The sequence below is a fragment of the Micrasema longulum genome, unplaced genomic scaffold, assembly GCF_059751315.1.
Source record: "Micrasema longulum isolate JH-2025_06_02 unplaced genomic scaffold, ASM5975131v1 h1tg001467l, whole genome shotgun sequence".
Classification (NCBI taxonomy): Eukaryota; Metazoa; Arthropoda; class Insecta; order Trichoptera; family Brachycentridae; genus Micrasema; species Micrasema longulum.
In genome coordinates, this window is record NW_028278653.1 from 1 (window position 1) to 22,139 (window position 22,139).

The 22,139-nt window shown below is 35.5% G+C and overlaps 2 protein-coding genes across 11 annotated transcripts in view; both read left to right on the plus strand.

Annotated features, from left to right (window-relative positions):
• Window positions 1-5: 5 nt before the first annotated feature.
• Window positions 6-11,895, plus strand: LOC148275280 (enhancer of mRNA-decapping protein 3-like; the record flags this gene model as incomplete). Its single annotated transcript, XM_088235922.1, has 6 exons — window positions 6-28; window positions 2,600-2,970; window positions 4,015-4,199; window positions 6,861-7,002; window positions 8,509-8,713; window positions 10,608-11,895. Coding segments are annotated over 6 exons (1,401 nt in total), but the record flags the coding sequence as incomplete, so codon positions are not given.
• Window positions 11,896-12,084: 189 nt separating this feature from the next.
• The window catches only part of Nedd4 (E3 ubiquitin-protein ligase Nedd4), a 63,060-nt gene continuing 53,005 nt past the window's right edge, over window positions 12,085-22,139 (plus strand). For 3 of the 10 annotated variants that reach the window (XM_088235909.1, XM_088235910.1, XM_088235914.1), the window contains exons 1-2: window positions 15,512-15,875; window positions 19,483-19,562. In XM_088235909.1, coding sequence (XP_088092035.1) covers window positions 15,822-15,875; window positions 19,483-19,562 — 134 coding nt within the window. In that variant the 5' untranslated portion in view covers window positions 15,512-15,821. Of the gene's footprint in view, window positions 12,528-13,424; window positions 13,803-15,318; window positions 15,876-19,482; window positions 19,563-22,139 lie in introns of those variants that run through there. The other 7 variants (XM_088235907.1, XM_088235908.1, XM_088235911.1 and 4 more) reach the window with 6 other exon arrangements.

Below are 22,139 nucleotides of genomic sequence, written 5' to 3' on the forward strand. Positions count from 1 at the left end.
TCTACCCAAAGCCTCAAGTCACACTAAAGTAAATCTATTTTCCTAGTTTTATTTGTTTTACGCAGTTTCCAGCAAATTATTGCAATTTAAACGTATTTGTTACCGTTATTGCCCCACTACGTAGGTAGTAGGTACACATACATGTCTGTGTGAAACTCCGGATTCATATGTAAAAACATGAAAATGTGCACAAGATTTCGCATCCCGTGTAATAAATATCTTGTTATGTGAAATTTGTTCATTTACGTGGTATTTTCTGATCTGACAAATGTGACGTTAGCAAAATTATTTTAATTTCTGTCTGTTATTATGTGTATAGTTGTTTTTGGTACAGCGGGAAGTTCCGGATAGCTCTCAATATCTGATCTCTGTGTTCGATTTTGTTGTACATTTGTACCGCTCAGTTCGATAATACTAATAGTGAATGCAAAGTGATAGTGCCGCCACACAATGTCTTCCAAGAAACTCTCCAGTACTATTTTCCGCAAACGAGTCAAGAAGCGACAGTACATATCTCTCGAAATCAAAATGGAAGTGTTGAAACGGTTTGCCGCCGGAGAAAGTATTAGTAAGGTGTCTCGAGATCTCGGACTTGCCAGGTCCACGGTGTCGACTATAAAGAGCAATCAAGACAAGATAATATTGTGGGCACAGCGCGCGACCCCGAACTCTCGAAAGATCGCCTCCTTTCGTCACAGCATCTTGGAGCAGATGGAGCGGGTGCTCAACGCTTGGATCGAAGATCACCTGCAGAGAAACATCCCCATTACTGTGTCTCTAATTCGAGAAAAAGCTCGAAGTTTTTACAAAATCCTGCAGACTGCGATAGGGGATGATTCCGGTCCCAAACCCTTTTTTGCGAGTAACGGGTGGTTCCACAGGTTCAAGAAGAGATATTCCCTCGACAACATAAAGCTGCTAACCGAAAACCTCTCATCCGCCACAGACGACTTGGACAAGTACTTACAGTATCTGAAGAGTGTCATCCGAGAAGGCTGTTACTTACCGGAGCAAGTTTTCAGAGTAAACGAAACGAATGTGTTTTGGAAGAGCGTTCCTTCCAAGTCCTTCCTATCGCAGGAAGAACTCGCCGGCTCGGAGTTCCGTGCCTTCAAAGACCGCCTCACCCTCCTACTCGGCGGTAATGCGTCGGGAGATTTCAAATTAAAGCCGTTGCTAATTTATCATCTGGACAATCCCCTCAGTAAAGTAAAAGACACTCTTTACTCCTTGCCCGTTACGTGGAGAACCAACAAATCAGCCTGGATGACGACTTCTATTTTCCAAGAATGGTTTGTTTCTTTCTTCTGTCCGGCAGTTGGAAAGTATTGCGCCAAGAAACAAATATCTCCCAAGTGTCTGTTGATCGTAGACGAAATGCCCGGACATCCGGGGAACTTGGACGAACTTTCGGAGTGCGTACGCGTAGTTTACATCCCGAAGTCCATTTCTGCTCTACTTCAGCACATGGACCAGGGAGTGGTTGCTAATTTCCAAGCTTTCTACATGAGGGGAATATTCCGGCATCTCATCAAGGAAGTCGAGGAAGGAAAGCAATCCAGATTTTTCAGTTTCTGGAAAAATTTTACTCTCATCGATGCCGTAGAAATAATGGCCGACACGTGGGAAGAAGTCAGCGGGTTGACTCTGAATCACATGTGGAAAAATATTTGGCCGGAATGTATCTTCGAGCTGGATGATTTCTCTCATCCTGAAATTGTAGATAAAGTTTATGAAGACATAATAAAACAGGCCAACACTCTGGGGTTGGAAGGAGTTGATGTTGTGGAGTTTTTACAAGACGACGAAGAAAATCTATCAAACTTTCTTATATCGGATTTACTGAGATCAGTGGACAAGAAACCATCTAAACTGGTAGATAATGCGATAAAAACATGTAAAAACAGCGCGTCTAGCATCATGAAAAAATCCACTATTAAAGAGGAATATAATGGCCCTTGTAGATTGACCACCAATCAAATGTCCGAAGCTTTCTCACTTATAGATGAAGGTCTACGCATACTAACTGAAAATGATTCCAACGAAGATCGCAGCCTTCGAGTATCCAGAAATGTACAAAATTCCATCATGTGCTACAAAACACTGTATAAAAAAAAGGCACATTTTTACAATGTAAATTTAGAAGATTATCAGCTTGGAGAAGAAGTGGATTCTTAATCACACTAATATACAAATATTATATGTACATATTTATTTATCATCATGCTTACTACAGATGTTTTTAGATTTGGTGAGTTCGATTCTAGAAATCTTGGTGGTTTTAACTTGAGAATAATAAATTTCTTGCAAGATTTGCAAATATGATTTTTATAATATATACGAGTATTTTTTTTCAATTTAAATTTCTTCGAGTTTAATTTAAAGTTTTCATGAAAATATAAACACAAAATCATTAAAAGTTAAGATAGGTACTTACAGTATAACACTGTCTGGATTTGAGGAATAGTAGTCAGCTCATTCTAAACTATTGATTTTATTTGATATAATAATTCGTTTTTTCCTCTTGATTAACTAGTGATTGACTGTAGCAAGTTTCTATTTTCACCAATTTCTCCATAACTGTTTTTTTTTTTTACAGAGCCTCCGATATTAAAGATATACAAATAATTGATCCAAATTCAACAAGTAAGGAGAAACCACAGAGTACTGTAGAGGTAACCAAAGTATTGAAGAAAACACAAAAATTAGCTATTACAGAATCTGCGCCATCCACCAGCGATGGAAATTATGGAAATAGTCAGAGTTTGCCCAACAGTTCAGGAAACTATTTGTCACAGCCGGGAAAATACCAGAACTTTACTGGTAATCAGTACACAGCGCAATTTAATCAGAAACCCAACACTGGTCACACAAATGGATTTCAAATTTTGCCCCAGCAATCAAATAATCAGAATACTAAGAGTAAGCCCATAGACATTCAAGGCAAAAGTATGAAAAATAATAATGGGGGTGAGTCATTTTCTTAGTAGGTTATTATAGGTTCAACAACAACAAACCATCACGCCGTTTCGCCGTAAGGGTAGGCAGAGAGGATAGAACGCCACAACACTCTATCTCTGCATACAGATCTCGCTTCCTCTACATTCATACATCTTCTCATGCACGCGCGCCGATTATTCCGACTTTTGACATGTCCATCTTTGAGTATTTGTTGGATTTGGTCATGCCATGTCTTTCTCGGTCTTTCTCTATTTCTGCATCCATCAACATTCGCATTGTAAATATTCTTAACCGTTCTTTCGCCGTCCATTTGTTCTACATGTCCAAACCAGCGCAGAGCTCCTTTCTTGATTTTGTCGATAATGCTTGTCTCAGCCTTACATAATGTACGGATCTCAACATTTGTGCATCTATCGTACATAGTTTTACCACACATTCGCCTGAGAGATCGCATTTCGGCAGCATTTAGCCTACTTTCATCCCTGTTTTTCCAAGTCCATACTTCGCTCCCATACATCAGGGATGGGACTAGGACTCCGTTGTGAACTGCCAATTTTGCCTCTTGTGACAAACATTTATTTGGCAAGGTCGATTTAAGTGCACCGTTCACTCTGTTCCCGGCACTCACCCTCCTTTCAATATCTTCCCAGATACACGAATTCCTCTACTTGTTTTAGTATAACTCCATTCACAGTGATTTCACATTTAGTCACACTTTCATTTCGTTCAAAAACCATCACATTCGATTTATAAGTTCCTATGTGTAATAATTTGAAGGCCTCCAAGATTCTTAAAAATTATAATTTAATTTTTATATTTGAAGCACTGACTTTATGGTTATTCATTATGTACATAGTACAGCCTCTAAACCGGTCCATATTTAAATAAATAATTAGTGGTTGAAAACAAAATGTTTTTATTTTAATTATATCTATTTATATTTTCTAAGAAAACCTCGGCAAAACATTAATCTTAAAATTGATTCTACAAGAAATAATAAATTGTTTTAGTTTTGGAAGATACTTTCCACTTTTGTAATTTCTTGTATTTTAGGTATGGGTATGATGGGAGGGACTCCAAATAAAAAAGACAAACAGAAGCGTCGTAATGATATGTGTTTTGGAACTCCGAGTGACGACCCCATAATGACTGAGGACTTTGACTTTGAGAAGAACTTGGCTCTATTTGATAAGCAAGCACTTTGGGAGAAACTCAACCAATCGCAAAAGCCTGATGTGGTATGTATAACCAAAAAAGAAACATATTGATAACATATTAATATAACTTTTTACCAGATATGCATAGATGTCGAAGTGATACAATAACTATTAAAAGTGGTCAAAGTTTTTTGTTTTTTTGCATATGTTTTTCTGAAGTTTTTTGTAAACTTTGTGTTTTGGATCACTATTCATTCTTTTTTACATTTACCTATAGTCCTTAAAATATAGCTTGATAAAACTGACAGCTGTCAAACTAATGTCAATAGTGATGGGAAATTACTGATCACTGATCATGTACCGATCAAATCATTTTATCAGTTTTTTCATGCAAACATGAAACTCTATTTCCGAAAATTGATATAAAAACCCGAAAACAAGCCTATTTTAGTTTGTTTAAGACAATTATTCCCCAAAAAATAAGCATTAATACTTTTTTCATGCACAACATCAAATAAATATATTTTTTATTTGATCAATTTACATTGATCAATTTGTCCCATCTCTAACGTTTTAGCAAAATGATGTAACCTTGTAAGAACGTCGTTAATAATTAGGTTTATTTCAATGTTTCTTTTTTGGGATTTGCAACAATAATAAAAAAAAAAAGGGTAAGCTGAGTGGCAGGGTAAGTCACTCAGTTTACCCCGAAGATGGCTCCTGCAATGGTAGCCAAAACGTCGAAACAAATCCAACACACACCGTATCACCCAAAAAAGAAACATATTGATAAACATATTGGTAGCTCGGATTACAAAGGGGTAATTATTCTTATTTTGAAATAGAGCAGTCTCTTAATCTGTCTTCATTGGAGAGACGTAGAACTGAGATGGACCTTATATGCATTTTAAAAATACTTAATGCTTTAAGTGATGTCCCATCTCTGTTGCAATCAATTTCTTTTCATGTTCCCAACCGTGTCACCAGAAGTCAAAATCTGCTATTTATAAAATCTTCTAAGAGCAACTTTGGTTTTTATGCCCCAATGTCCAGAATGTGTAGATTAGTCAATTCATCACACGACTTGGAATTTTTTGGGATAGATCTTCCGGCTTTTCGTAGATCTCTTCGCGACTAAACAGTGTGGGATGAAGTTGGATTGGCATGGTTTAGCTCAAAGTTTTAGGTCTTTCGTTTTTTTTAATATATTGTATACAATTATTGTTTTGCCCTTGTTTGTCTTTGCTAAATAGTTTTATGTTCTTTTTGTTCAGTTTCTTGCATTTATGTTTCTTCATGTAACTGTTGTAATTGGCTTAGGCCGTATATATATAATGAATAAATAAATAAATAACAGTGACCGTGAAAACCTTCGCACCTAAGTTTATTTAAGTTTTTTTTAGTTTAAAAGCTGATTTTATATATTTATGTTGATTTATATGTCAAGCATTGTATTAAAAAAATAAATGAACTTACCAGATACTAATGATTTTCCGTGTGTCAATATAAATCACTCCTTAGACGTTACTACAAAGTTATGTTGTCACTTTTGCAGACAACTGTCAGTCTAATCAAGCCATATTTTAAGGACTATAGTTTATTATATTCACTAATTTTTATCTTAAATTTAAAATTGTACAGTTTTCAATTTTTACATTATCGATTTGCAACAATAATCAAAATTTAAATAAATATTTATTTTTTCTGTTGTTATCAAATTTAATTTACTGATAAATTCCCATTTTAGAAATATGGGAAAAGGGGAGAAACTTCCCGATCCTCCAGATGGTTTTAGAATAGAAAAGGTTTTAGAGGAGAACAGTTGCAATTTAGGAATTCCTATATTGTAGTCCACCAGAATGAGAGGCAAACAGCCTCTCAAGTCAGACTCCTGAGGAGATCCTCCCGCCTGCAAAAGCAGTGAGTTTGATCCAAAAAAAGAATGCGGAGGAAACTATCAACTACATTTATGCTGATAAAGATGGGGTACATTTAGGTAGACGTAGGTAAATACCCACATTCCAACAATGTTCTAAGTATTATTTGTCGAGGAGGAATAAAAACCATAGGGAGTAATAGGGTCTTAGTGGAATTTAATTCTTTATCGCGGCCAAATTTATTTACTGAAAATCAATTTATTCTTGATAAAATTAATTATAAATTATAAGGCATTTATATCTTTCCATATCGTTTCTCAGATGGGTCTTGTGAGGGGCATTCCTATTGAATGGTCTCACACTGATATTTTGGAGAAAAGGCTACTTCATAATCAAACTTTATTGAAAAGTTGAAAAATTTGTATAGGAGGATACATGTTTGTAAAAAAATCAGCTAGCAGAAATGGTAAGAGTATCATCTACATCTATTCCTGCATCATCATCTTGGTATGTCAAGGATGACAGCACGTCGAGAGTTCCCGAGACCTTTGACGAGACAATGAAGATGATGTTGTAGATCGGATTGTTACGAGAGGTGCTATGTAAGTTCATCATTATGGACCTGAATCGAAATAATATTTCATGCAGCGTCATAAAAAGGGCTCACTGCCCCTCGAGAGGTTCATGGTATCTCAATCAGCCAAAAAGGTCATGGCTACTGTTTTTTTATGGAGTATCCTCTCTGCCTATCTGTACAGGGAAAGATCATGATGGTTCATTTGTTTGTAAATTTCCATTAACCTCCTTGGCTACATTCAACATTTTTAATGAGTATGATCGTGTAAGTTGATTTTTTTTTTATTAGGTGAGGCAGACTGACCACCTCCGTAGAAATCCCAGTGAACAGCAGTACCGACACGATGAGAATATTTTGACCTCGCAGCCGGCTGCCTATAGAGCCATTGTTATACCTAGCGATGGAAGAGGGACCTTGGAATATGTTTCAGGTAAAATACCGATTGAATCAGCACTCGCTTCATAACACTTCCTGATAAATTATAAATAAAGTGTTAAAATATGTGTAACACATAACACAGTTTTTCATTTTATAATAATTTAACAGGATTTGGTTCTGTTTTAGTGTCACGGTCTCACATAATAATTATTGACTAATAGTTAAAATCCGAAAATAGAAACATTAGGTTAAATCGATGCGAGAGATATGTACGGTTGTATAAAAAATAATTTATTTGACACTCCGGAACGTTTGTATGGAACGGTGAAATCGCTACGTCCTCAAAAAAAGAGTGAATTTTATGTATAGTGGGTGAGCTGATAATTAATGCGCCTATCGACAAATGACAATGTTGAGTGCAAAAAAAACATTTAGATACAAATGTGATGATGATGTTTCAGCCTGTTTTTAATTTATAATGTATTATTCTGTTTGGAGAAAACAAGTTGAAACGAAAATGAAAGAAGTAAGTATTTTTTTATTATATTACATTAAGCACCTTGTTAGAATGAAACATTCTGAAACTTCTAGATGTAGGTTCTACAGTGCACATTATAAAACACCTATGAATACACATTATATGTGAATGTGACGCTTAATATCACAAAAGAAGCCTCATCCTCGGGGGCCACTGGTTAGACTTGAGGATATTAGAGAGCTCGCCTTCTATAATAGCCCGATACTAATAGGATCCGGGCTTGGCCACTCAGTGGCCAGACTCTCTAAAGACCTGGGCTTGGAGGATGGAACTACGTAAGTTACGGGGACCCGTCACAATAGATCTACACAGGTCGCGATGACGTCAGGCACTTCTATAACATTTACCCCCATTTTAACCCTTTCCCCGCGTTCAAAATGTACGTATTTTTTTTATTACAATATTTGAGTTTGTCCAAATGTTCGTAGACAAAAGACTGGATTTCACCCCCTCGGGAGTCATTAATATTAACAAATTACAACAGGGATGGAGAATACCTTAAATAAGGGAATATGGAAGTCCAGGCATTTACAGGGCTTATGACCTGTCATTGGCTGGTTTAAGTGGCCACTTTACACACTGTGTAACATTCACCATTTTGCCTATGTTTGAACATTTATATTTCTTTAATTCTTCCATTTGTTAATTTTTATGAAGAAACTAGCCAATGACAGGTCATAAGCCCTGTAAATGCCTGGACTTCCATATTCCCTTATTTAAGGTATTCTGCATCCCTGTTGTAATTTTATTTATTAGTTTAAACACTTATTTTGTTATTGACCAATAATATACAGTGTGTTCATTAAACCCTGTCACATCCGAAACCACGATGATCAGTATGAGCAAGAAGACATATTGGCACATTAAAATAAGTTTTTAGAACAAATAAAATTTAAAAAAATAAAATATCAAAAAAAGCAAATGGTTGCTTACTTCTGCAGGGGAGAAACGAGGTGTTAAAATTTTTATAAAATCCAAGTGTTAAATGGTTAATTAGTGATTGGTGTTATCTAATTGCAGACGATGGTCTGGTAATCCCCTCCGTCAGCCGGGAGCTGCGCGGGCGCGTGAGCGCAGCGTGTGCGCGAGCGGGGCTGGGCGGGGGCGAGCTGCTCGGCCGCGCGGGTGCGGAGGTGGCGCTGCAGCTGCTGGGCGGCGGCCGGCGCCTGCACCCGCGCAACACGCACCAGGTGCCCACAGTCGCCTTCCTCATCGGTCCTCACAGGTAAAAATAAATATGCGCAAACCACCAATCTGAGAGACCCGGACATAGTGAAGGTCACTGAGATGAAAATTGGGTATTTAATTGCGTCGCTTGGTTCAAAGAAGGCTCCTGTTTTAGATTGTATCAATGGCCATATTGTAAAGAATGTCAGGAAGTTTGCTGAGAGTGAGATACTGCCTCATTCGAGGCCTGCATGTCTGGTGTCGTGTGGTTCTGCTTAGGATTATGGCTAAAGAAAATGATGCAAAGGCCCTAGTTTTCGGAAGGGTATTAAAAACAAATATTCGCAATAGATTGGACTTTTGCCTGTCATCTCCATGTGAGAGACAATTTGATTTTACAAAATCACAATCGACGATTGAAGCGCTTCAATTTGCCAACAATTGGAGTATAGTTTGTGGCTGGAAATACACCTGCGGCATCTTTTTAGACATATTTGGTGCATTCCATAACATATGGTAACCTATGTTATTAATAAAACTCAAAGTTAGGGGGTGCCCGAAAGGTTCCGGGCTATTTCTAGTTATTTAAATGAAAGAACCATCTCCGTCATCTTTGGATCGTCTGTGACGACTCGTGAGATCACGATGGGTTGTCCACAAGGCTCTATATCGGGTCCCACTTTGTAGAATATTTTGTTTGACGACCTGCTTAGGCTGCTTTTGCCGACCGGGTGTACCATTGTTGCTTATTCAAATGACGCTCTTTTGCTGCTCTCTGGAGATAGCCGAAGAGAGTTAGAGTCAAGGGGTTGTCACGTTCTTATGATTTACCCAAATATTTAATTTTGAGGGGCCATTTTCAACGAGTTGTAAATAACTCACTATTAGAAAATGGAACCAAGTTGGGGTAGAGGGGGATTCGAACCATGGACCTTTGGTCCGTGAGTCCGAGACACTAGCCACTGGATCACAACCCTTTATAGTATTTTACAGTATGAAGAAAGAAGCAGACTTTCATTTTCACCGCACAAGACCATGGAGCTTATGATTAAAATAACAATGAGAGTATAAAGTTTTTGTGCATAAAATATCTAAGATAATCCACGCCACCAGTTCGTTCCTCACGCATACAAAATCAACTGACATATGCTGCCAGAGTCTGGTGGCATAAGGTATAATCTGAAAATATACATTTTGCAATTCTGAGTGGTCACAGATTGTCTCTACTTTCGAACACGGGCTGTAAAACTGTTTCTACAGCGGCATTTCCTATTTCGGCCGCTGAGTTTTCCGTTTACTTTGAGTTAAGTTGCACTTTTTACACGGTGGCAATAATTACCGTATTTTTCGGACCATAAGATGCACTTTTTACTGTAAAAATTCAACCAAAAATCGGGGTGTATCTTATGGTCCGATGCGTCTAATCGTCCGCAAAATATGGTATGCTGAAAGTGGGTGAACTGGTTGAGTATTTTGGCCATACAGTTAGTCGTAGTGACAAACCCCCGAAAGTGGATATTGCACATGTAATTGAGTTAACTATGGACAAATGGCAAAGATGGGACTCCTCTACAAAAGGTAGATGACTTATTCCTTTTACCCTAATGTGAGGACAAGGGTTGGAAACAGGCATTGGCATCTGAATCACCATGTAGTTCAAATAATTTCGGGACACAGAGAATTCAGAGGTAAACTCCATTTTGCTCTTGTAAGCAATCCAAGTTAGGCTGCGGTGTGTCAAACCAAACAGCCGAACATGTGCTGTGGCATTGTCCCTTTCTGAATGAGTAAAGAGAAGTAATTTCAGCAAAATTAGCTAGTTTTTAGTCCATTCATCAATGTAGTCTTAATCCTGGGGTAGTTTTCCAGAGTTTAGGAGGGGGTTTGGAAACAGTTTGGTATCTTCTGCAAAGAAACTCCATAAATATAAATATGTATAAATTCCATTCCAGGCAGGGAGCTGTGGGCGTGACATGTGCACGACATTTGGCCTGCCACGGGGTGTCCACTGTGGTGCTTGTGGCAGGGGCCGACGTCCAGGGTGTCCTGCGCCAGCACCTCGCCGTGTATCAGATGACGGGCAATAAGCTCACGACCAATATCCAGGACCTGCCCTCGGTGGATCTGGTTATCTCGGCTCTGTGTGAGGACAGTGAGGAACCCACAAGATACCCGCACCTGGCGGAGTGGGTGACTCAGGGCCGCGCTCCCGTACTGGCGCTCGACCCCCCCGCCGCCGCCACCCCCGGCATCGTCGCCAAGTACTCGCTGCTGCCCGGGCTGCCTCTCGCGCACTCGCCCGACAACGGCAAGCTCTACCTCTGCAACATGGCCATTCCCAAGAAGATTTTTACCGACCTCGGCATCCAGTACAGTTCTCCCTTCGGCTCCAAGTTTGTGATCGCCCTCCATCCGAACGACTCCTGATCGAACAAAAACAAACCGTCGAAGAAACCATTTTCGATCAAGATGACCACGTGTTAACTTTTAACCCTTATCTTGGCAGAATTTAAAAAATAAATACACATTTGATGTTTGAAAACGCTTCAGAACCTCAAACATTTTTTTTCTTCTTTTAAGTTTATTTTGAATTGTGATAATGCAGTAAAGAATGAAGAATGAGATAAAGCAGTTTTAATTAAAGTCTTTTTTACTTGTGTACTTATTGATGAAAAAAAAAAGATATGTGTATTATAGGATACGTTGCCAAGAAAAGGGTTAAACCTTTGGACTAATGTTTCGGATGATGATTGATATTTGTGACCTTCCAAAAATGTGTGTTATAAATATTGTGTTTTTATTGTATAAACGGCCATAATTGGAAATAGTACGTACATTCTATTGCATTTATATTCAGCGATATCGTTGAATTGTTCCGTACGTGTGCTGAAATGTTTGTAGTTGTTTCTAATACGATGTTGACATTTTAATAATTCTATCTATTTGACGGTTAAAGATATTTATAGTTAAATAGTTTTAAATTTTCGTTTCGCAATTTATCACCATGGCGTTTTATTTATATTTCAGTGATGCTGACTGTCCATTCACGATAGGGATTTATTTTTTATTTTTTTAACCAATATTATGATCGATGTCGTCCGTGTGAAACCGCGCTTGCGTGGCTTATATTTATTTATTTTATCAAATCCTGTGGTGTACCCATTCCTATTTCAAACAATTAAGCGTGTGTACAAATGCAAGAAAATAAAAAGATGACGTTTGTGTTGGCATGCTCTTGAATGCACCGTCTTTTCTTTCTGATAACCTCTTCTCCTCACACAAGATATAATGGCAGCTACAAATCACCGAGCTCTGTTTACTGAGACTTGTTATCTAAAACACTCGGGAGAGGGACCTTGATAACGCTTCCCACTGTTTACTCAACATGATAATTATCTTTTTTTAAGAGAAGCGAGCTCTGATTTTGGCAGTTATGTCATCTCGCTCATATTTGTACTGTTTATATACAGTGCGAAAGTGTCCACTGCAGAATTACCACTCTAACATTGTTGATCAATATCACTGTTTTTATCTGTGTTTCTTTAAATTCTTTTGATAAATATACTGTCTACGTTTTGGCAAAACTCCAGTAGCTTATTTGAAGTAATCAAATCAAAAGCACATTCGTTCTGTTCGCGGATCAATTTTTTTTTTCGCATATCTAATTTGCGCAGTAATAAATGTTTTAGTATTTTATGTGCGAATTGATCGACAATGTATCGGTGAATAACTGTGAATGATATTATAATACAATCGTGTGTTTGTGCCAGTGTGCAATATATTTTTACCATGTGAAATTTTTTAAATCAAATCACTATTTTGTTTTATTTAACCATTGAGCGCTTTCGCCTAAGTAGGCATCTTCGGGACTGGTAATAATAAAATTTAACCGAGGAATTTTATTTATATTTTTATCAAAATCATCAACTACTGAGATTTATCAAGAAATGTCTACCAAAAACATTAATTAGTTGCTCATGTTGTTTCATTATCTCTAATGTCACGTAGCGCAATGTTTTAGCACTGATCAGAGACAACACTCAATCACTTGTGCTAATCAGTTTTAATTCCAAATCATCATAATATGCATTTGTCATAGTAAGCGCACATAGTTTCTCTCGTGAAAATTAAAAACACGTTAATAGACAAACCACACCAATTTCACAAAAATGCAGTACATATCTATTTATCTTTATATCTAATCTGTAATCATGTACCGAATTTAAATGGAAAAATACACCGTCATTAAATTTACTTAATAAATATTTGCTAACAATCTTATTGATCGCACTCTATTTATTTTATGTATTTTTTAATTTTTGATGTTTATTTATTTAAACACTTTATACACACATATGCATAAGGGCGGGCATATTGCCTTAAGGCAATTTCTTCCTGCCTGCCAAAACCATTCAATTTGAGAAAACCAGTGATATATATTTGAACATATTGTAGGTATTTTATAATATTTTCATTATAAAATAATGACAATATAATTTTTTTTTTATGAAATAAAAATTGACTAAATATAATATAAAAAAAGGAAAAACTCGAATATTCAGGAAGTGACATATCATACCTGATTTAAATGTAAATAAAGAATGTCTCTGACAGTAGTGGGTAGATTATTCCATAATCGAGCAGCTACTGCTGTAGCCAAATACTTAGTATTTTTTCAAATATATTTTTATTTGTTAATTCACTATTAAACTTTATTTAAAATATGAATTACTTTAAGCCAAAAAGTCGCATTTTGATGATTTTCTCAGAATGTGCTTCGAGTCACAAGGCCCATATTTGATGTGCAACGACAATATACTGTTTTTATATAAATAAAAGTTAGTAAGCTACATGAATATAAAAATAGTTATAGATCAGTGTTGCTAGTGAAGTAAAAAGTGTACGATTTAAGCTTTAAATGCACTCAGTTCCTAACTAAGTTGGTGTTAAAAGTGTGGATCTGGATATCCTAATGGTAAAACAAAATGCCTTCGGCTCTGCAGCACATTGCGGCCTTTGCGCCCATCGCCTCTCCTGCCCAGAGAGCAATGGACAGCCAGCGACCTCGGTCACACTCCTGGGTAGCCAGGAGACGACCATCGGGCATGCCTGTAATAGACGAACCCAGGAGGTCACTTCATATTCCGGTAATTTGCAAAACATATTTTTTTATAAGGGAGTTACAAAGTAAACACTTGTAGGGTTTATGTTGCTGAAGGTTGGTGGAGCTCCTACCCCAGTTAGAGATTAACAGAAGAGACGATTTTGTAATTTAAATGCAGATTTATTATATGGTGAATAAGATACAGCACTTGGTTGAGTAGTTTGAGCGTAGCGGCGATGATGGGTTGAAGAGACTGCACTTGAACCACATGCTGGAACTGTGTGACTGCATTGAACTACACTGACTGAACTGAACTGGCTGAACTTTACTGGTCTGGGCGTTGACTGCGCCCTGTGGTCTCTTTATAGGCCACGTTCCTTTGTTCTTCATAGCTCCATGGTAGGACGATGTTTATGTACTGCAGGACATTGATCTTGTGTTTTGCAAAATGTAAAGAATTTAATTCACTAGAAAACGCTGACTTACTTCATCGGTCGTCGCCTTATAATTTCAGATGAAATTATTTAGCACGTGTGTGTCATCGATCATGGACTATGAACCCCACACATTGAAGTATTTTTTTAGTATTAAACCAAAAAATAAATATCCTTTTGAAATTAATATAAACCTTGTACATTATAAACAAGGTACAAAATACAACAACAAAAAAACTCTGTTCTGGTAAAAAACGGGGCAGCCAAAGGATATAATATAAATATATTATTCATAAAAATAAAATATTAGGTGTTGACACAAGTTGTGTCCGTTTTTTTCCAAATTGAAAAATATGCACTAAATGTAAAACAAAATGGTAAAGGCGTATATTATAATTCTAGGTTATACGATTACGCCAATTGAAAGAAAATTTTCTGCTGTCAGACATTATGTTCCCTTTTTAAGTTAAATTGATTATTTTATTTTATCACTAGCCAACCAAGAATGTCAAGTAGACGAAAGTGAGCTTTTTCGACATCTTCTGTTCGCTTTCAATCGACGGATTAAAGCTGCTGTTTACCCCCAAAAATTCCCTTCTGTTCTCAACACACATAGAATTCCGGAAATAAAGATTCACTTGCGAAATACAAATTGAATGTTGTACATAACCATAATTCCCTAGCCCACACAAAATTATGTAAGGGGAACTGTATTGGTACACCAATTAAAATATACTGACAATGTTGTGAGTTTGTTCAAATTTTTGTAGACAAGAACTGGATTCAACCCCCAAGGGAGCTGTTACTATTAACATATTACAACAGAGATGAAGAAAATTTTAGAGAATTGTCAATACATTATGTTTTAATTAGTGTACTAATACAGTTCCCATTACATTGTAGGTTAGGGAAATATGACCATGTACAACATTCAATTTGTATTTCGCAAGTTAATTTTTATTTTCGGAATTCTATGAGTGTTGAGAACACAAACAATTTTTTTTTGCATAATATTTAGAAACTAAACTGATTTTATTAATTTTTTCGACCTTTTAAAGTATTTATTTTTATTATATTTCCCGCTTATTTTGTATAGAGCTGCCAGTGGAGAAAAAATGTATAAATGTATTTGCTGCAGGTGAATAATATGGTGCTTTAAAACATGCAACTGACATAAAAATATATTTTGTTGTTTTTTTATAAATGTGAAATTATCAATGTAAATAGGTTTGATGTCATTTAAATCAGAATAATAGAAATTAATTTTGCAAGGCTGATGGACCTACCCGTGTATTAATTGTACAATGTTCAATAATTTGTCGCTAGAGTAGAGTATGTGTCATTCTCATGACATTTGACAGCAGTGGTATTAATGCTCGTAAAAGGCTCATTTGTCAAATTCTTTGATCATTTTTCACTACAATGGCCTCAATCAGTGTTTAAGTGTGTTTCGTGTTGTTATCATAAACTGTTATGATTAAATAGTGCATTTGTAACACGTCCATGTTCAGGCGAGAAGTTGTTCTTTGGCCGAACCATTCCCAAAAATTGTCACGCGTATGCCTCAAATGGAATATTTTTGTTCGGAAGGCTGTTGACTATTAATTACGTAAAATAACGTTTGGGCAATGGCCCAAATTACAGAGTATGGCTACGTCCCTTTTCCAGACGAAACAGAAATAGTAAGTAATGTATAACAGGTTTATGTCTAACTGTAATTCAACATTGTCAATCCATCGATACAAAATACAAATATTTCCGCAGCAAATGTCGCATCTTACTTGAAGAATCTTAGAATGTTTCTTTTCAATGTGTTATTTCTTGGCGCTTATAGTCTCAATTTAATACCACAAAACATTATAAACAAGTTAATAAACACCGAGTCTTCATACAAATAATGTACTTATAATCTTCGAAAAAACATTGGTAGCTTTTGTTTTTTTCCCGATAAGTTTTCCATATTAGGATATTGTGATAAAAAACATGAATGTTTTTATTGCATGGTATTATTTTAATTAGTTACATCCTTTTATAATATTATGTATAACTATCTGCTTCAATGTTTGTGATTTTTAATTATTTCAAGGTAACATGCAGGTAGTATTTTCAAACATGATTACTTTAATGCATTCATGTACTCAATATTATTTTATTTATTTATTTATACTTTAACATTGTTTGTATTCTTTTTTTATACATAATAATGTTCCCTCACCTCATAATGTCCCGTGCCGAGGGAAACATTTTACAAAATGCGAAACATGCCTTAAATTAGCTTTTTAACAAAGTTAACATAATAATATCAACATATATTATACTATATTATTTATGTTTAAGTAACATGTATTCTTGGCACATATATATACTTTATATTTGTGTAATAATGATTTTTAATTTCTTACATTTGATTAGCTAGGCATTTATCATTAAGTAGTTTTAGTTTTTCTTTTTTATGTTATTGTTTTATTAGTATAGGACTACTTACGCTCTAAAGATAGAACATCTCTATCTTAGAACAGGCTGTGCCATGTTAGATGGAGACTATCATAAACAGAGAACACTCCGTTTTCATTTTACGTTAATTGGTTTTATATAGATTCCCTGTTATTATGTATGTACTCGTATATATATTTTTTTGCAATAAATTTATAAATAAATAAATAAACAAAAAAAACGTAATCGAATAAAACTAATTATCATTAACATAATAAACAAAAAAAAACTATAATAATCATAAAAAACATAATCAATTTATTTAGACCAATAAAACGAATTTCACAAACAGTACACACATTTTACCTATTTGGCTTGATACACTCATCGATCCATGTTGTTTATGTTTGAATAAAAACACTATTCAATGTTTTATCGATTTTTAACAAAAAAAAAACAAAACCATTTTAATTAATTTGTTTTACGAGTACCTACTTGGCATTAATTAACTAGTTTTTGTTTGAAACTCGTTTGTATGTAGCCGAAACAAGTGCGAATATAGTTTTGTATAGGATACTAACAAATTTTTTGACCTTGCGAAACAAAGGCACCACATGCTAAGCACCGAGTATCAATACTATACAATAATATAAATGGCAAAAGCGGCCATTTTATTTTTCTTTTCTTGTACTGAAAACAATATTTGAAAGTCTTACGATCAAGTTTTTAAGTAGTACAATTTGGCATAAATATTATAAATACATTTCACTACAAGAAATATTTTTACATTAAATATTGAGCGTTAACTTATTGTCAGCCTCGTTGCGTAGCGGTCGGCGCGTTAAATTACCATGCAAGAGGTCTCGGGTTCGATTCCCGACATGGTTGGCATGAAATATTTATTTAAAAGTCGAAGTAAGACTGATCATCTTACCTGTCTCCTTTATTGCTTTCGCTTGATGAGGTAAAATTCTTCAATAATTACAGTTTGAGCAGGTATGAGTGGTGGCAAAAGTTGGTTTGCAACCAGTAGTCTTTGGGTAAGTCTGCTGCTTTTGGGTGTGCTGCCGGTGACTGGCCTTAAGTGTCACCCGGGGGCGTTCTGATGCTCCAAAGAGTAGTAACTAACATTTCCTATCGCTGTCAACATAAAGGGGTTTGAAAAGGGTGAAGGATTTATTTATTTTCTTTATACTTCCCCTTGTCTCTACCTTGTAGACGATGAGGGGGGGTTTTAGAGCGATAGTGAAAGGGACATTGAAAGTTGTAAATATAAATATTTGTTCGCGTTTTTCCCGACTGAATTTGGTCATGTCGATTTCCTCCCTAGGGAGTTATTTAGATCTAAATTGTGAATGTTTAAACATAGGGAGAATAGTGAATGTTACACAGTGTAAAGTGGCTACTTAAACCAGCCAATGACAGATCATAAGCCCTGTAAATGCTTAAATTTCCATATTCCCTTCCCAAAAATGTTTTCCATCTCTGTTGTAACAAAACAAAAACAAAAAAAAAACATATCACATGAAATTTTTTTTATTGAATTAAACACAGTGTGTAAAGTGGCCACTTAAACCAGCCAATGACAGATCATAAGCCCTGTAAATGCTTAAATTTCCATATTCCCTTCCCAAAAATGTTTTCCATCTCTGTTGCAACAAAACAAAAACAAAAAAAAACATAGGTGTTAACTTAAGTTGTGTCCATTTTTTTCCAAAAAAGAGAACAAGAGGACACAAAAAAAAAATTGCAAAAAAATAGTAAATAATTCACAGCATCTTCATCGCACACTACGCAAATATAGCAAGCAGCTTTGGCAGCTTTACTTCCTTGATTGAACGCTAACCGAAAGAGGTTGGTACTTGAAAAAAATCTGATCAAATTTTACATGGAGAACTGTATTTTTTATCCACCCGGACACTGACCAATTATCATAATTATTTCATTTCTGCACCTAATAGAGTATAAGGCACTACATTAGTACACCAATCGTCGCGCATCTCGATCATTTTTATTACATTTAACTTTATCTTTTTTTTTTGCACCACAACAGGCCAGGAGACCCAATTACTGTGGTGAATTACATCACAGAACACCCAGGCTTGAGAAAAATCACATTTTAATTTTTGTGTTCTCACCAGGAATCGAACCCGGAACCTTCCGTGTGTGAGTCAAGCGTCTTAACCGCTACACCATGGAGGCTGACCATATTAAATGAAGGTAATATGGTCAGCCTTACGCTTCATGTCCAGGGACTTTGAAATATTCTAGTGTAAAAGCATCTTTATAAATAAATGTTTCATTTCAACCATGCCGGGAATCGAACCCAAGACTTCTTGCATGGTAGGCAAACACGCTGACCACTACACCACGAAGCTGACAGCACAATAATATCCCTTCGAACTTAAGTTTATTTCAATTTTTAGGAATTATAAACAGCTGAATGAAATATCAAATTTATCACTTCCTATTTTTTTTAATTCATGTATACATTGGCGAAGGCCCACTTAATATTTGCTCGCGACGCACTGTTGGGTCGCGACCCATAGTTTGGGAAACCATGCTCTAGAATATTTCATGGTCCCTGGACTTGTATCTGAAGCATAAGACTGATCATCTTACTTTCATGTAACAAAAGTCATACGCTGCGGTTGGTGTACCAATGCAGTGCTCTGTGCACCATTAGATCTGAAAAGGGAATGATGATGATGATAGGAAAATACAATTTTAAGAAAATGTTAGTGATTTTCAAATTTTCAATTTCAAGTATTTACATAACCTAAACTTTGATTAATTACTGATTTGAAATAAAGGTATTTTGTAGTTTACTTAATTTATGTTTCTTTTTTATTCCAGACGGATGAAAACTCCTGTTTGCTGCGATTAAAGGTTGTCGCTGGTCATGCTTTGGCCAAAAAAGATATATTCGGTGCAAGGTAACACAATATATTTTGTAATTAATTTATTTAAGTTGGAGCATATGGTATCCACAAAAGGCCGTTATGCATCTCTATCGGCTGCCAACTCCTTTGCGTCCTCCCAAGTCAGGTTCTCGTCCCGAAGTTCTGACATAAACTGCCGACGAACAGTCAGCAGTGGACGTCCAGGACGTCGAGAACCTGATGCCTTGTAAAGTAGGCAAAAAAAAGTGATTAAGGCTCTCAGGAGGCATCCGCAGTATATGGCCTGGCCAACCGTATCGCCTCCGCTTGACGACAGTTGTCACCGAAGTTTGCTGCGTCCGTTCTCTTATTACTTTATTCCTCACAAAGTCAAATTTTAAAATATAATTAATGTTAATTTTAAATATTAATACAAAATTGTATATTTCTATTACTATTTTTCTATAATATGTCCAAATATAGTATATACAATTGCTAGATTTAACCCTCGAGGGATCTTTATCTGCTGATTTTACTTACCGCCAATTTTGTTAGGCGCTTTACAATTCTATACTTTTTTTAGATGTTATTATTTTATTTTTCTTTCTCTTCTTAATTCATTTTTATTTTTTGGTCCTTTTTTGTGTAAAATGCATTTCTGTCTTCATATTTAAAAATGCACTTCTTTTCTTTCCACTTTTATACTAATATGTAAAGATGATATTTTTAATATTTTTCTTTTTTTTCAAAAAATCATTTATATTTTTTTTTTCTACTTCGGTGTTAAATACATGTCTGTCTTTATTTGTATATATGTATGTAAAAACATGTAAAAGCTTAAAAGGCGTTTAAATAAATAAATAAAAAATACTTAATCTTACATTCTAACTGAGCTAACACTCGGTGGCGGCTGAAGGGGTTAAAAATGGAGGGGTCGTTTTTTTTACTAAATAGCTACATGCATATTTCACACTAAAATTTTTATATTGCCTCACATGTAATTATTTTAATTTTTTTGTTCATTATTATTATGGCTTAACACGAGCACAGCCTAAAAAGCCGTAATATGTTAGTGAATATGTATATAAATGTAATTTAAATTAAGATATAAATAAATAATATGTAATTAAAAAACAAAGCCTTAAAAAGAGTTTTTTTTTAAAACCGATACACAGATTCGATGTTAAATGAATTAAAAGTACTAACATATTAGTGAAGAATTATAATAAATAACAATTATTTTATTTATTTCCCATATTTAAAACTACCATAAAACATTATCGATTGTCAAATATAATGGTAAGCTGTGCATAATCACTTATATAAACGATTAGCCCCTGCTTCACCAGTAATGTCTTAATAATTTTATACTTATGTGCTTTGGAATGCAAATCGTTTTTCTTTTGTTGTTTGAGTGTGTTGTATTGGGCGAATTCTTCTGTTTTCTGTATGTGCAGGAATTTTGTTGTCGTTTATTTTGATGGTATTACTACATTCCTCTTTTGCAAAGCGGGATCTGGGCCTCAATTATGAACACTATCTTCATCTGTACATATCGAGACGGTATATTTAATTTCTGGACTATCTGTATCTTCCTCGATATGTTCTACCTGCTTGTCATCTCGACATCATATGATTGAAACGAACCAATGAATGACCGCAAAAATTAGTCCGCGTTCCTTACTTCATTAACATTTAAAATAGTTCTCATTTATATTTTAAATAGGCTTCTGTGATAGAAAGTGCCCACTTCAAAGCAATTGTAAACTCCAATAAATTGCTCGCTTGAACATGATTTTAAAAAGACTTGACATTTGCCAAGACAATATGCCTAACGATTGTCTGTATTTATCTACCGAGCTACTACAAAGCCGGCTCCTTTAACGTCTCGATACGTACACTCCGGAAGATAGTAAAGCAGACGGAAAAATTATAATAACTAGTTATTTTTTTGTAGTGGCAACTTTCTTACGCCTAGAAACTCTTATATGTTAATAGGGCAGAATTTAGCGACATTATTTTTTGCATCTAGCCACTCGTTTCGGAAACTGACAGTCATTTCAGAATTTAATTCGACTTTAAAATGTACTTTTTTCTTTTATATTTTGAATAGGCTTTTAAGAAAAAAATGTTGCAACCTCAAAACCATAAAAAAAGGAAGTAAATCTTAACTAAAGGAAAAATTGCTCGGTGGAGCAAAATTTTTGTCACTTAATGCGTAGATAAACGTATCGAGGGGTTCTAGACCCGTCGGTATAAACTGATGTACTTACATCAAAACTTGATGGTGGGGGGATCGGTAGTGTATCTTAGTAGTCGGTCGGGAGACTTTTAATCTTTAACTATGACGTCATACTGAAGCTATGTCATTTCAGTGCGTAGATATGTGTACCGTGACGTATGATTCCCCTTGTTTCATATCAATGTACCTACTCAATACTTGAAGGTAGAGGATCGGTAGTGTATCTTAGTAATCACTAGAGAGAATTTATCTTCAACTAGAATATGGTGATTGTAAAAACCAAACCAAAATTTGGAACGCTTTTGTTCTATTCAATAGAGCTAAAGGGCTTCTCTAGTGAATTATTACTCTGAGCATACAACTAACCAAAGTATCAAAGAATATCATTT